Source organism: Haemorhous mexicanus, chromosome 7 (assembly GCF_027477595.1).
Source record: "Haemorhous mexicanus isolate bHaeMex1 chromosome 7, bHaeMex1.pri, whole genome shotgun sequence".
NCBI classification, from domain to species: domain Eukaryota; kingdom Metazoa; phylum Chordata; class Aves; order Passeriformes; family Fringillidae; genus Haemorhous; species Haemorhous mexicanus.
The window spans coordinates 12,165,192-12,180,363 of NC_082347.1; the positions used below are offsets into that span (position 1 = coordinate 12,165,192).

Below are 15,172 nucleotides of genomic sequence, written 5' to 3' on the forward strand. Positions count from 1 at the left end.
GGCTCAGCTTGGACAGCAGCAGGAATTTCTGCATGGAAAGGGTGCTCAGGCCTTGGCAGGGGCTGCCCAGGGAGCTTTGCAGTGCCCATCCCTGGAGGTGTCCCAGGAAGGGCTGGAGGTGGCACTCAGTGCTCTGGGCTGGGGACAAGGTGGGCACTGGGCACAGCTGGGACTCCATGGGCTGGCAGGGATTTTCCAATCTGTGATTCTGTGATAGTTTGAGTTTTTGCTTGTGCAGTAAAATTTCAAGGCAGATTTTCTGTAAACTCATTGTATCAGTGAGTTACAAATACCACCAGACTGGTTTGTTTTAGTGCTGGCATTTATGGAAAAACTGGCGGTGCAGACGCATCAGATTTGTCATTAGGAGGTTCCCTCCCTATTTTAGGCAGGATGTAAGGAAAAACTTAGAGATGTCTATGGGGGGAAGGGAAAGGCCTCTGAAATATCAGAGACTTCATAAACCAGAAAAATAAAACTTTAAGGATGGCTATTAAAAGGCTGATTTGCAAACTGCTGTCTCTCAGAGAGAGTGTACAGGTGCTTCATGAATATCTGAAGATCAAATCCAGCCCATTTTTAAGAAGAGAAGAATCCCTGGATCAAACCAAAGCAAACACAAGTGCTTTGTGAATCCAAGCAGAGAGTGAAGCAGAGAAGAGTCCAACGAGATGCAGAATCTAGGCAGTGAGTTCAGTGAAGTGATGGTGGTTGACTGCAGACTATGAGATTCATCATCACAGATTTTAAGTTGCTTAGATGTTTTTATAAGTGAGTTTGGATTACCAACCCTTCTTTGCATCATCATGGAGGCACACTAGCGTGGGCAGAGCACAAACTGGTGGATTTTATAGATTTGACAGGACTTGTTGAGTAGACATCAACATGTGCAGGGTCACAGGGTTGGAAATGAGCTGGACTTTCCTGGTGAAATCCTCTTTTTGTTAAAACTAGTGCTTGTCTCCCAGAAGGTGCCAGGCCAAGCTCCTGGAGCAGAGTAGAACTGTACAGATGTTATTGAACAGGAGATTGTGCCAAGAGCTGTAAAACACCTGGGTAAAAACAATGTTTCTCATGTGGCTGAAAAGCTGTTGCACCTTGAACTTGAAAACAGTTTTTGTTGCAAAGTTTGGCAATTCTATTCCCAAATATTTGGCAATTTTCTTCCTGTCATCTCTATTGTGTCCGAAAGAAAGTAGTTTCAAAATAAATGATTGAAAACACCTTACTCTGTGGTGTTTTCCCCCACAGGACTGCAAACCAGTTTGCTGGGGTTAAGATCAGTGATTATTTTACTGTTTTAGCAAAAAAGCATCAGCCCCTCTTAGATGAATATTTTTATACAGAGTCACTGTTATAAAGTGAAGGTGTAAAGAAACTTCATGCTACACTTTGGAATAAATTATTTGGGCCTTTAATAACAGGAGGTTACATGGTAAATGTTTTAACCTAATTTAAATGTTCTGCAGCTACTGACATTCACAGATTTTCTTCATAACTGCTGGTGAACTTCCACATAGATAATTCCTTTTAATATTTAGGTGTGAAGCAAACTGGGGAGTGTTAATTTTGCAGAAAAATGACATTTCAGAGGAGTGGTTATAAATGCAGTGTGTGCAAATCCAGGGCACTGGAGGGCAACGCTCGGGGTGGTTCGTGATGGTTGATGTTTGGGAAGTGAGCTGGGAGTGTTTCCCACAGGAAATTGTGTACATTGTGGGGGCAGTGAGCTGACTGCTGAAAGGGAGCCTTTAGTGGCAGGATGGGACAGGGTGGTCTCTTGTGAGACCCCACCTGGAATTCCATGCACTGTTCTGCAGAGGAGGGACATGGAACTGTTGGAGCATGTCCAGAGGAGGCCATGGAGATGCTGAGGGCTCTGGAGCATCTTCCCTGTGGAGCCAGGCTGGGAGAGCTGGGAATGCTCAGCCTGGAGAAGAAAAGGGTGTGTGGAGAGCTCACAGCTCCTTCCAGGGCCTGATACAGGGGAGCTGGAGAGGGACCCTGCAACAGGAACTGCAGTGACAGGACAAGGGGAATGGGTTCAGATTGACAGAAGGAAAATTTAGGTTATGTTAAAGGAATTCTTTGCTGTGGGGGTGGTGACACCCTGGCACAGGGTGCCCAGAGCAGCTGGGGCTGCCCCTGGATCCCTGGAAGTGTCCAAGACCAGGCTGGACAGGGCTTGGAGCAGCCTGGAACAGTGGAAGGTGTCCCTGCCCATGGCACAGGGTGGAATTTTGGATCTTTAGGATCCCTCCCAACCCAAACCATTCTGGGTTGCTGTGATTCCATGGAAAGACCCACGTTGAGAGCTGGCTGCTCCTCTCAGTACCACCTTTGTCTTGTGGCTCTAGTCTCCACATCCTTGTGCTGCAATTCAGTTTCTGTTGCAGAGCAACTCCAGGTACCAACCCTCTTTTTTCCTGGAGAGCTTTATGTAACTGTGCTTTTTTTCTCCCCTCATCACCTTGATGTGTCGCTCTCTCTGCAGAAAATTTATTCCGAGTTTGGTTGTTATTTCCGTGCTTTCATTTGTTCGAGGTGAGATTGGGGGATGATTGCTCAATGAAGAAAAAGCTCATCTTGTTAAGTAGATAGCTGGATGTGACAGGTCTCATTGTCAATTTAAATCATTGTGCATTGCAAGTGCTTCTTCTGGCATTGTCTGATACAGCTGCAGTGTCACAGGCAGTTTTTTATTACAGATAATAAGGTTCAGACTCTTTAAACATCACTCAAAACATAAAACACCACAAAGCTGAGGTAGAAAACAGCATTTTCAGTGTCGCAGTGCTTGCAGAAATACACAGGAATGTGGGTTCCCTATAAATTCCTCCCTGGGCTGTTCACTGTCATTGCAGGCACTATCCTGGTTGACAACATGCTGATCAAAGGGACAGCAGGAGGGCCTGACCCCACCATCGAGCTCTCCCTGAAGGACAACGTGGATTACTGGGTGATCCTGGACCCCATCAAGCAGACCTTATACCTGAACAGCACCGGCCGCGTGCTGGACAGAGATGTGAGTTTGGCCTTGCTTTTCTCCTCCACAAACACGCTCACCTCTAATTAACCATGCACACTAGTCCTGCTAGAATATAATCCCTGCATCTGTCTTGTCCCCAGATGGATGTGAACAGTTAGTCTGATCCTTTTTTTAGGATTTATTGGGAGCACACAGGAATTTGACCTTATGTGCAAATATTACTGTGGACAAACACAACAATGAAGACCAAGAAAACCTGATGTTAAGAGTTTATATCTGACCGAACTTGACTCGTTTGTTGAATTAAATTTTTATTCTAGTTTGCTGGCTGCTTACCCTGTGCCCTGTGACATTTCTTAGCAGGCTGCTTTCCCTGTGTACATTGAATTATGAGCTGTGAGAAGTGATGAGTTGTGGTTGCCACAATTCACTCACAAAGCTTGACATGTTCCATTGAGAACGTGCTGGTTCACATTCTATTTTTTTTTTTAAGGCAGCCTAAAACATATTTTCTGTGCTCGTTCCTGTTGGTGTTCAGGAAATATTGTCAGGGTTGTAAGTTTGATTTTTATAAAAAGAAAGATGAAAAGCACAAAATAAATAGGGGTGTTCTCATCTAGGCTAATTTCATTGAGGAGAAAACACTCTAAAAATAGAGACATTTCCTCACAGTGTTGCAACCTTGCGACAGAACCTGAAAGTAAAATTGACTTGCAAGTGCTTTAATCAATATGGCAAGAATGCTGTAAAACTCAGGAGTTCTCCTTGGAGTGCAGGGAAGTTTGTTTTGTATTAGCTTGATTGATTAATTTGTCTTCTCCATGTGTTTTGAGATAAATTCATAAGTACCAAAAACAACATGCAAATTTCTCCTCATTTCCATTTTCTGGTGAAAGGCACTAATTGAATTCAGCTGTTCTTAATTTTCTTTTAATTCACAAACTGTTTTCCCATGCAAAGCACAAAGTGTGGCAGAGTGGTCATGGTGGCAGAAGACTTTCTGGGAAAGAGTTGGCACTTCTTCAAGTGCCATCCAGCAGCTGCTGGAGCAGCTTTGGCCTCTCAGATTTAATTTTAAGCCAGAGCAAAAAATCAGTCTGGAATGGAAGGTAAGGCAGGAGAATCACTCTAGGAAATGTGTGGTCAATTCTTATCACCCCACAACCATCCACAGGGAGATAGGAACTAAAATCCCTGTTGGATCACTGCTAATTCTTCTTTTCAAGGCTATTTATTGACACTTTTTTGTCACCTTACCATGAACCAAAGTCGATGCTTTACCCAAAGAATCTCATCAGATTATTTGAGTTTCAATATTAGTCACAGTCTAAACCAATTCCCATTATTGTGAATTCCCAGACACTTTACAGGGTTGTTCAGACTCAAGTCCCCTGGAAACAAGTGAAGTGTGTACATTTCTTAATTAAATTCAGGTAATAATATGTTTACATTGCTATTTAAGGTATTAATTCCTCATTTTTTACTATGAACTGGAACACTTCTTACCTCTAATACTGTGTCCACTCATTCATCTCTGGCTATTTAAGTTTGGTGGGCTATGAGAAGGAAATCTGGGCTTTAAGGTGGTTCAGATTTTGGGTGTGATGCCCCCTGTGCCTCTCTTGCATGGCCTCGGGGTAGTGCAGTCACTCACAACCCAAAGAAAAGGAGAGCAACCCTGAAACCCCCAGGGACTGAGTGAAAATATGAAATGTATGTCATGGGCTTTATTAATGTGGCTCTTTTGGGGACCTGGGTTAGTGCTGGGTGAACAGCTGGACTCCATGGTCTTGGAAGTCTTTTCCAGCCTTAAGGATTCTCCTAAAGGACATTTCCAGCCCCACATTTCCAGGGGCAGCCCATGTGCCAGATTTCCCAGAGAAGCTGTGGCTGCCCCTGGATCCCTGGAAGTGCCCAAGGCCAGGTTGGACAGGGCTCTGAGCAGCCTGGGACAGTGGAAGGTTCAGGGGTGGAAGGAGATGATCTTGAAGGTCCCTTCCTACCCAAGCCCTTCGGGGATACGTTGAATTCCAGTAACAATAAACCAAAGGCTCAAAGAGGTGTCGTTCTCCAGGTCCCTTTCCCACAACCTCTCTTTCCCCTTGCAGCCTCCCGTGTCCATCCAGTCCATCGTGGTGCAGGTGCAGTGTGTGAACAGGAAGGTGGGCACCATCATCAACCACGAGGTGCGCATCGTGGTGCGCGACCGCAACGACAACTCCCCGCAGTTCCAGCAGCAGCGCTACTACGTGGCCGTCAACGAGGTCAGAGCTGCCTCCTCCTTCTCCTCCTCCTCCTCCTCCTGTGGGTGGGGTCACTGCTAAATCCCAGCTTTCACTGCCTCCTCCTTGAAAACCAAAAAAATTACGGGTGTTTTCTGTTGTGCCGCTCCAGAAAAGCTTCGGTAGGCTTCAGTTTTTAGCATCTTATCTTGTTTTTCCTTAAGGAATACAAAGACCAGCACAGTTTTCACCAGGATTTTGCAGAAGACACCCAAATTTAAAGCAGTGTCTTCATGAATGAAGCATTGTTTTCTGTCAAATTCAAGTACTTTTAACAATAAACCTATGTATGAGGAAAAGAAAGTTAAAAAAAAAAAACACAGTTTAAAAATGTTTATTAACAATGTTGAAGCTTGGCAGAGTGCAGATGGGGTTTATTGCTGTTGCTCTGATGCCTGTGAAATGAATTATTTTATTTTCTATTATTTATTATGTTATGTTTTTTTTGGAATAGAGAGCTCAAGATTGGACCACTGCATCATTTGAAGGAAAAAAAAATATTTTCTTCATGAGCTGGTACAATTTCATTTCACTTTCAAGTGAAGTTTTTCATTCTGTTAGGGACTGAATAATTTGCCAATAAGCAGTACAAAAAAACTTGTGTTTTCAGGGTTAGCTTGTCAGGGCTTTAGTAATGAGTAGAAATAGAGACTTACATGAAGTAATGGAAATTATGTGGGCTGAAATTATGCAAGAAATGGAAAGATGGGTCAGTTTTGTGCAGATGAAGACTGAAATAAGTAGAATTTTATTTAAAAAATAAATTTTATTAAATATCCAGCCTGGTGGGTTTGGTTTGTGAGGTGGGAGTCTGTGAAAGAGCATGGCTGCTTTGATTTAAATAGACTGGATTTGAAGAAATTTCCTTTTTTGTGATGTTTGGGAGATTCAGCTTTTCAACGTGTCCTTGTGTTGTCGCTGGTCTCCATGACCACACATGTGCCCTGGGAAAAGGGTGGGCAATTGATGAGTTGAGGCCTAATTAACCCAAAAGTATGGAAGAAACCCCCCCCAAATCCACACATTATATTGGACCTGCAACTGAGATAAAGATAAGCAAGGTTTCTCAAACTTTCTGGGTTTAAATTAAATTTAATTTTAATTAAATGAAACATTGTTGGCACTCCAGCTGCATGTGTGACTTCCCACCAGAATCTGGGAGCACTGGGAAAGTCCTCCATGGGCTTGTCCATGGTTTCCACATTGGCTTTCACGTGGCCATGGAATTTCTCTGTTTCTACAGAGCCAGTGCAGGAACTTTTCTGGTCCTGAGTAAAGGCAACATCAACACGAGCCTGAAGTGCCTGCCTGTGGGGGTTGTGCTGCAGGGCCCAGATCATTTCCAAAACCTGCATCAATTCTGCAGTGAAACCAAAGACAGGCGGTATGGCTATGCTAAGAAAACAAGGATTTTCCATAATTAGGGAGAAGTCCAAAAGGCAGAGTGCAAAATGCACCATTCCCCATTATTTGTGTTCAGAAATTGAGCAAAGTTCTGAGGACACCAAGCATTTATTGGAATTATTGCTGGGCAAAATGCACTGTTGCTCTTTCCACCAGCTGCACCCTGATTTAATTAATTTCTTGTTTTCATTTTATCTCTGTTCCATGGATAACATCTGACATGGCACCACTGTGCCCTTGAGCAGCACCCTGTGAGTTCATGCTCTCATTAATTAATTAACAAAAAAATAATTCACAAAGCATCTCAGACTCTCTCAAAGGTTTTAATGAGTGATTAAATGTTTTAATGCTCATTTATTCTGCTTGTAATTGGTGCTGCCTCTGGTGAATTTAGCAACAGGAATGCACTGGGACAAAAGGTTTGTGGTTAATTTTTGCTTCTGTTTTCTGGTTGCTTGTAAACCAAAAAGTTCAGAAATTTCCCTTACATAAGGAACTTAACTCAAAGAAAGAGTAGATTTTATTGTATTTTGGAGAAATTAAATGGTTTTTATGTCAGGTTGTCTTTATATTTGAACTGTCCCCAACATATTAAGATGAGTTTGTCAGAGAAGCTGAGGGTAGTTGTAAATAGCGCCATAAGTCCTGGTTTCACACGTGGTTTCCATTTGAACAGAAAAAGACATGGTTTAAAATCAAGCCTGGATTTTTCCAGAAGGCTTAGAATGCAATGGATGTGGTAATATCTATTTAGTTTTATACCAGAAGGAGTCTTGATTTCTATACTTGATAGGAATCACTCTGTCCTGAGTTAGACTAAAACCTCCCTTAATCCAGGGTGTTTGCTTTGCCAGTGCCCTGGCAGATGCTCAAGGAGAAGCACGAGGATTGGGAAAAATGCAGTGGTGCTTCCCTAATGAGTTACCTGTGAAATCCTGTGTGGAGCAGCTCCAGGCCTATTTTGGTTTTCCCAGTTGCTCGTGGACGTGGATATGGTGGCCCCTCCTTTCCTTCCTTACTCCAGGTGTTTTGTAGCCTTTTTTTCCAGCATGTTTTGCCTTGTGTCATAATTCCTCACTCTACTGCTTCAGACACCTTCATCTGGACCCTCAGAACCCTGACACATCTAAAGACATAAGGACTGTCTCTGGAATATTCTGCTTATTGTCCAACAATCCTTAGGGATTTAAGTGTTTCCTTCCAGCATTCCCACATTTGTATCTATACAAGACCTATGGGTAAAGGTGATCCTAAATTAAAATGTGCAGAGAAATTCATCTGAGTGGTTTGAAAACGTGGCTTTTGCAGCTAAGAATCCAAATCTTCATTGCCTGTTTATTGAGGAATACTTTTTTTGTCAGGATTTTAATTCTTCTGTTAGAAGCATGGGCTTGTCACATGGAGCTGGGCTTGTCCTTGTCAGTGTTGATGGAGGCTGGAATGTTTGTTGGATGAGGTGGCTTAGCTGGGAATGGCAGTGCTGGGATCCACATTAAGTTACAAATAAAACTGATTTCTTTGAAGTCTTAGTTGAAAACAGATTTTCTGTTTCCCCACCATTTTGGAGCCAGTTTTCATTTTCCCTTCCTGGTGCTTTTACAAGTCCAAGTATCTCAGCCAACTCCAACTGCTCTCCCAAGCATTAGGAATCTCCACATGGAAGTAAAAGCAAGTGAAGGTTGATGTCACCATTTTTATGATAATGAGAAATCCTCTGCAGAGTTATTCCCTTGGTTTTTTGCATGACATAATTTTATTTATATGAAAATATTCCATTGTTATTCAGTTAGGAAAAACTCCTGACAGTGACATTAGCCTGGGGCTAAATTTGACCGCATTGGTGACTTGAAGATTTGAGTTATTACCATATTAAACCCAACTTCTGCAGCTAAGTTAAAATTCAGAAGAATTATGCAGCTCAGTTAATATTCCACAGGCAAATATATGGCCTTGCCACAAGGGGTTTAAATTTATGGAGCTTAATACAGGGATTAGGAAGTAAAATCTTGTACTGCTGAGGCCCAGTGGTGGTTTCTGTGTTTTGTGTTCAACACAACTTATCTGATCATTTTTATCTGAGCTAAATGCAGCTACAAAACTGACTTTGCTCTTAGTTTTTCACTTTCCTGAGTCCTACAGGGCAAGTCAGGAGCATTTGATAGGTTCTGTTTGGAAGTAGAGGTGGAGCCCCTGGAACACTGTTGAAGTCAGTATTTATTAAATGCATGTAACCTTAGAGCTGCTTGTAACCCAAAATTTAGGGGTTGGTTCATTTATTTAGTTCAGAACTTTTTTTTTTTTGCCTTTAATTTAGCAGAGATAGGAATACTTGGCAAAATAAGAACCTTCCTTGAACTTCAGTCATCTCAAAACTTTGGGTTTGGGCTGTTGAGAATTAAAACTTGTGCTGAATTTTCATTTCTGGTGGTGTAATTATTCCTGTCTTTTTCCTTGTGGTATCGAAATAATTAATCTCTGCAGGTAGACATCATCAAAAGAGTGTTAGCTCAGAATGATTAACTGTAAATCTGGCTTTGCTCTGCTCTTTGGGGCCACTCTGAAAAATTATTCATTTTTAACTTTGTAAATAGGCAATAATAGGGAAATTCATTTTCCAAATGTTTTATGGAAGAGCTGAATGCTTCTGTCTGCATCTCGACTTCTAATAGCCATTAATCACGCTGAAGGAAGTTTTTAAGTGCTACAGCTGTAGACTGTGCAAGAGGAAGATTTATTGTGTGCATCTCCTCTCTGTTTGTTTAATTGCTTTCTTTTTGGAATCTTCCTTGTTTTGTGTCATCATGATTCTTTTCCACTGGATTGAGTTCCCATGGAGATGATTATCCTCAGGCTTTCACTGACACTCCTGGAATAGTTTCTTTGCAATCCCTAAAGTTTTATTTTCATAAGGTGAAACACTTTGATGGTTAAACCCTTTGATGCACAACTTCAAGCCCTTTCCCTAGGATGTACCAAAGGTTCCTATGGAGAAACAAAATTCCACTCTATAGTGAAGGAATTTTTCCCAATATCCAACCTGAGCCTCCCCTGGCCCAGCTTGAGGCAGTTTCCCCTTGTCCTGTCCCTGTTCCCTGGCAGCAGAGCCTGACCCACCCTGAGCCTCCTTTTCTCCAGTCTAAAGCTGTATTTTATTAGGGGGACTGAGTTCCTCCTTGTTGTTCCAACAAGGAAGTGACAGCAGTCTTTCAGAAATCCCTCACAAATTGTGGGAAAAAGTATTATGGCTGGTTAATGGTAAATATCATAGTAAAAATCAGCACAATGCTGATATCTCTGTGTAGAAAGTCTTTGAGGCTTGGAGTGCAGAGGGCCTCTCCCAGATGACTGGAAGTGGATTTGAAGCACTGAGTTAAGAGCTCATCTAAATTTTTCTGAAGGCTGCAGGAATCTCTAATGTGAGGTCTTGAACAGGCTGGAAATCTCAGAATCATGGAATATCCTGACCTGGGAGAGACCCACCAGGATCATCCACTCCAGCCCCTGGCCCTGCACAGACACCCCAAAAAATCCCACCCCGTGCATCCCTGAGAACATTGTCCAAATGCTGCTGGAGCTCTGTCATGAAGGAGTGGAGAGGGGTTTTTTTCCTGGTGTTCTTTTCTAGTACCATTTGTGTTGCAGTAAAGAAAACTTAGATAAAATGGAAACGTGTGTGTCCTGAAGGTCTGCACATCTGCAGTCAGTTATTCTGGGTGTAATATATCAAATGCAAGACTTTAGCTTTTGACTTTTACTGTTAGAGCATGGAATTGGAGTTCTGGTGTTTACTGATGTGTCATTTTTGCAACTGTCTCCTTTGTAATCACTTATTAATGTGCTTTACAGTGCTGGAGCCTTTTTATGTTGGCCCCTATTTATCTGCACGCTGTCAGAAAGGGCTGGTGGGAGCTGTGCCAGCAGCTCCAGGGTGTCTGTCATCGCCCGGGCTGCTTGGATGTGACAGCATTTTTACAATATTTAATAGTGTTAAATATATGGGTTTGGTTTTTGGTTTGGGGCTTTTTTATTTTTTTAATATGGGATACCATCTGCAGTACAGTGTCCAGCTTTGGGATACCCAACACAAGAAGGATGTGGGTCTGTTGGAATGAGTCCAGAGGAGGCCATGGAGGGGCTGGAGCCCCTCTGCTCTGGAGCCAGGCTGGGAGAGCTGGGGGTGCTCATCTGGAGAGGAGAAGGCTCCAGGGAGAGCTCAGAGCCCCTGCCAGGGGCTAAAGGGGCTCCAGGAGAGCTGGAGAGGGACTGGGAAGAAGAGGATGGACACAGGGAATGGCTTCCCACTGCAGAGGGCAGGGCTGGATTGGATATTGGGAAGGAATTGTTCCCTGGCAGGGTGGGCAGACCCTGGCACAGGATGCCCAGAGCAGCTGGGGCTGCCCCTGGATCCCTGGCAGTGCCCAAGGCCAGGTTGGACATTGGGACTTGGAGCAGCCTGGGACAGTGGAAGGTGTCCCTGCCCATGGAACGGATTGGGATTAGATGATCTTTAATGTCTTTTCCAACCCAAACCAGTCTGGCATTCTACATGTCTGAGGTCTCCAGGGCTGCTCCTCTCAGATCCATCTGGGAGCCCCAGGACTTTGTGCCATTGGGACAGCAGAAACCTGGGAGATTTCCATCACATGTGCCACCCCATGACCAGCCAGCGCTGTGCCTGGCTCTTCCACTAATGGAACCATTGTTTAAACAGGGATTAACTGGTTAAACTCTCCTATTTTGAGTTACAGGGGGTCAGTGCCCAGGCAGGGCCTGAGGAGTCTCGGTGAGGAGAGGTGGGAGCTGCTCTGGGCTGAGGCATCCTCAGGCTCCTTCACTGGGCACATCCCAGCCCCATGGCACCTCAGGAAAACTGGGTTAAGAGAGGGGAAAAGGGCATTAAGAGAGGGGAAAATGGGTTTAAGATGTTAAATCAATGTTCCCCACGGCCTCCGTCCTGCCTGGTAGTGCAGGACAGAGGCCACCCAAGCAGTGGGTGCCTCTCTTTTCCCTCAAGAACATGGGATTTTCCTCTCCTGAGCAGTTGAGGAGGCAGCAAGGGGGTGCCTGAGTGGATGTCAAGGAGCAGCCCATCCCAGTGGTGGGAAAACCCCCTGCAAACCATCCTGGAGCTTCTCCCAGCTGGTTTTCAGGCTACTTTGCTCTTCTGTCCCCTTCTCCCCCACACATCCCAACCCATTAGGGCACAGTCAACTTCCTGCACCCACGTGTGACACTTCTGCTGCCTGTTCCAGGAGTAAATAAGCCAAGTTAGTAGCAAAACATGAACATCAAGAGTTGTGGTGTAAGTGTGTGTAGTGGTGGTATTATAAATTAAGCCCTGCTTGTTTTACCGTAAAAAGGCTTTGAATTGGTGGGTTTTGTTTCAAAGATTCAGTATTGTCAGCCCTGAAAATGTTTCCCAGAGAACTCTGCCAACCATTACACCCTTAATTAGCAGCTTTATAAATAAAACAGGAACTATGAGTGCAGGAGGAAATGGGGAGTTAAGTCTTTGCTTTATTGTGAGCACTACAAAACAGGAATGTGAAACAACATCCACATCTGCACCAAATGCTGGAATGACTCCGTCCTTTGCCTCCTGCTCTTCTTCCAATATTTCAAACCTTTTTAGGCCATCTAGGTTTAAATATGTTCAGCAACTTTGTGCAAGTTCTGGAGGAAAGAAGAGGGGCCAGTGGGACTCTGGGAATTGAAGGGCCACAAATCAGGGGGCAATGAGAGCACCAGGGAGCAAGGGTTGTGCTGAATCCACAAGTGTTTGTTGATTTGTTCTTCCCTTTCAGGTTGATTACTTGCAAAGTTTCCTGAATATTTAAATTCAGAAACGATGACTCCCAAGAAATCTTCTGTCTTTGCTCTCAATGGGCCATGATTTCGTGCTATTTATCAGCACAAGGATAATTATAAATTGATTCATTTTCAAAGCATCATTTAATGGGTATTCAATTGCTGCCAACGCAATATTGGAGCAACAGCATCACTCCTGTGTTTGCTCAAAGCCATGGAGCTCTATGGGTGTTTGTGTTTGCATGTAACAATATTAATCTGGCTCTGTTCACGTTGCTATGAAGATGCTGTCAAATAAGCTATGTTTACATTTGCAGCTCGTCCTTGTTTTCCTTCCTGAGTCTGAAAAAGGAACTTTTATTGGGTTTAATCTATATTTATTTCATGGGTTCTTTCAGGTTTAAAGAGTGTTTTTCTCATTTTTGTCTTTTTTTTTTTTTTTTTGAAAAAAGATGAAGTTCTGTCTTGATGCTTTATAGACCAGAGCTTGGGGGGAAAATAAGGTTAAAATTAACTTTAAAACCTTAAGGTTTTAATAGGGATCTCTTACTGTTCTTGCAGTTAACTCCGGTTGGAACAACCATCTTCACAGGATTTTCTGGAAACAATGGTGCTATTGACATTGATGATGGTCCCAATGGCCAGATAGAATATGTCATCCAGTACAACCCTAATGACAAGGTACAGCCATTCAGGCTTTTTCCCTCCATTTATATTTATATTATTAATATTATTTATATTTATATTTATTATTTCTATAACATGAATTAGTAAATGAACAAAAGGTTGGACATGGAAGAAATGTTTTTCTTCATATCAAGTATTTTCTCTGCCCATGAGCTCTGTAACCACAGATGAATTTACCTCCCCTCTCATTGCCTCTCTGTCAGCAGCTGGATCATTTCACTTTCAATAATGCCCAGAGAAGTCGTGTATATCCCATCCTTGGCAGTGTCCAAGGCCAGGTTGGACATTGAGGCTTGGAGGAACCTGGGAATAGTGGAAGGTGTCCCTGCTCATAGCAGGGGTGGCACTGGATGGGCTTTAAGATCTCTTCCAGCCCAAATCATTCTGGGATTCCGTGATTCCTCAGTATAAATCCCCTCATTGATTTTTTTCCCCCTTGGTGGGAACTAGGAATATTTTATCCCAACAGATGAGTGTCAAACTCAGATTATCTCCAGTTATTTATCAGTCTGGGATGCACTTCCCAATCCTGTTTTCCTGCCCGCCATGGATTCCCCATGCTGCATGGGGAATGTAACACTCATTCTCATTTATTTGCTGAAAAAAACCCTCCAATTTTAGCAGTTATTTAGGCTCTTAAAGGAAAAGGGCCTTGCTATGTGATGTAAAGAAACAACATTCCTGTGCACCTCTGCTGTGTGGAAAGATGGGGGGTGTTTTTAATTAGATTAATTTGATAATGAAATTGCAATTGGAATCTCAGGTGAGAAATGTGTGCCCTCCTGCATTTGTTGCCCCAGCTTTGTCACCTGAGTCAGTGGAAGCACATACATGGAACAAATTGTATTTCACCCCATTTAACATCTGCATTTACCCTGAAATGTGAATTTCCTTGGATAGGAACATATGCATGAACTGGCACCCAAATGTTGATGTTCTCTGCTTGTTTAGCACTTCATTGCCCTCATGAAAGGCAGAATAAAGAGCAGATAAGTACAATGATGTGGATTTCTTATCTCTGCTGCTTGAGCACTTGATTTGAATGCACCACTGCAAATTCAGGATGGCAAAGGGGAAAGAAGCAGACCAGTCAGACTTTTGTGGTTGGAAGTAGTAACAGATAGGTAAAGAATCCAGGAGAATTCTGTTCTGTACAGATTCATTATTGGGGGGTCCTTCAGGAGGGAGCTGGGTGGAGAGAAAACATAAAAAGCTTTATAATCTCTGATCTGAAGAGCAGATGCAGCCTTGGAATGCCAACCAAAGGATCATCTCGTTGTGGCCCAGCTCCAACCCATCTGAACTTTGAGGCATGTTCAATGTTATTGTGTTGTTTTCTCGTTTGCAGACTTCCAACAGGACCTTTGATATTCCTCTCACTTTGTCTGGAGCAGTAGTTCTGAGGGAAAGACTAAATTATGAAGAAAAGACTCGTTATTTTGTCATTGTTCAAGCAAATGTGAGTATAAATCTCTGGAAGGCCATTTGTGCCCCTGATTTAGGTGTGGGTTTCGTTTCCTTCCCAAGGAAAGGCAGAGCCTTGCTGAAATACCAGCTCTGATAAATCCTCTTCTGCTGAAGATCTAATTTAAGATTTATCCAGGCTGTTGAAAGCTCAGGCATATTATTACTGCTTAAAAAAGCTTGCTCAGTGTGTGACAAGCCAACCTCTTTGGCACAAGGAGCAACTTGCAAATGTGCAGTGCAGCCCATGCAGAGAAGTGCAGCCTCATGGCACTAAATGTCCCATTTTCCAACAAATCTAGCAAGGCTAATTGTCACTCAGATGAGTTTAATGGACACAATTTCATTGTATTCTTCAGGACGGAAATGCATTTTGTTATAAAGAGGTGATTTTTCCTTCAAGTCATACTGCAAGTGTTTGGAGAGGTTTTTCCAGAGTGGCTGATAGTGGATAACTGAGGAGAAAAGTGATGTATAAACCGTATCTCAGATATCTGTCATCAGAGTGGGGTTTTGATGCCCTTGAGGGCTGTGAAAG

General features: G+C 43.1%; 1 protein-coding gene across 3 annotated transcripts in view; it reads left to right on the top strand.

Moving 5' to 3' along the window:
- PCDH15 (protocadherin related 15) overlaps positions 1-15,172 on the top strand; it is a 637,262-nt gene that overhangs the window by 436,578 nt on the left and 185,512 nt on the right. For all 3 annotated transcript variants that reach the window (XM_059851092.1, XM_059851093.1, XM_059851091.1), the window contains 4 exons: positions 2,865-3,025; positions 5,098-5,253; positions 13,045-13,164; positions 14,519-14,629. In XM_059851092.1, the coding sequence (XP_059707075.1) occupies positions 2,865-3,025; positions 5,098-5,253; positions 13,045-13,164; positions 14,519-14,629 (548 nt within the window). The remainder of the gene's footprint in view (positions 1-2,864; positions 3,026-5,097; positions 5,254-13,044; positions 13,165-14,518; positions 14,630-15,172) is intronic.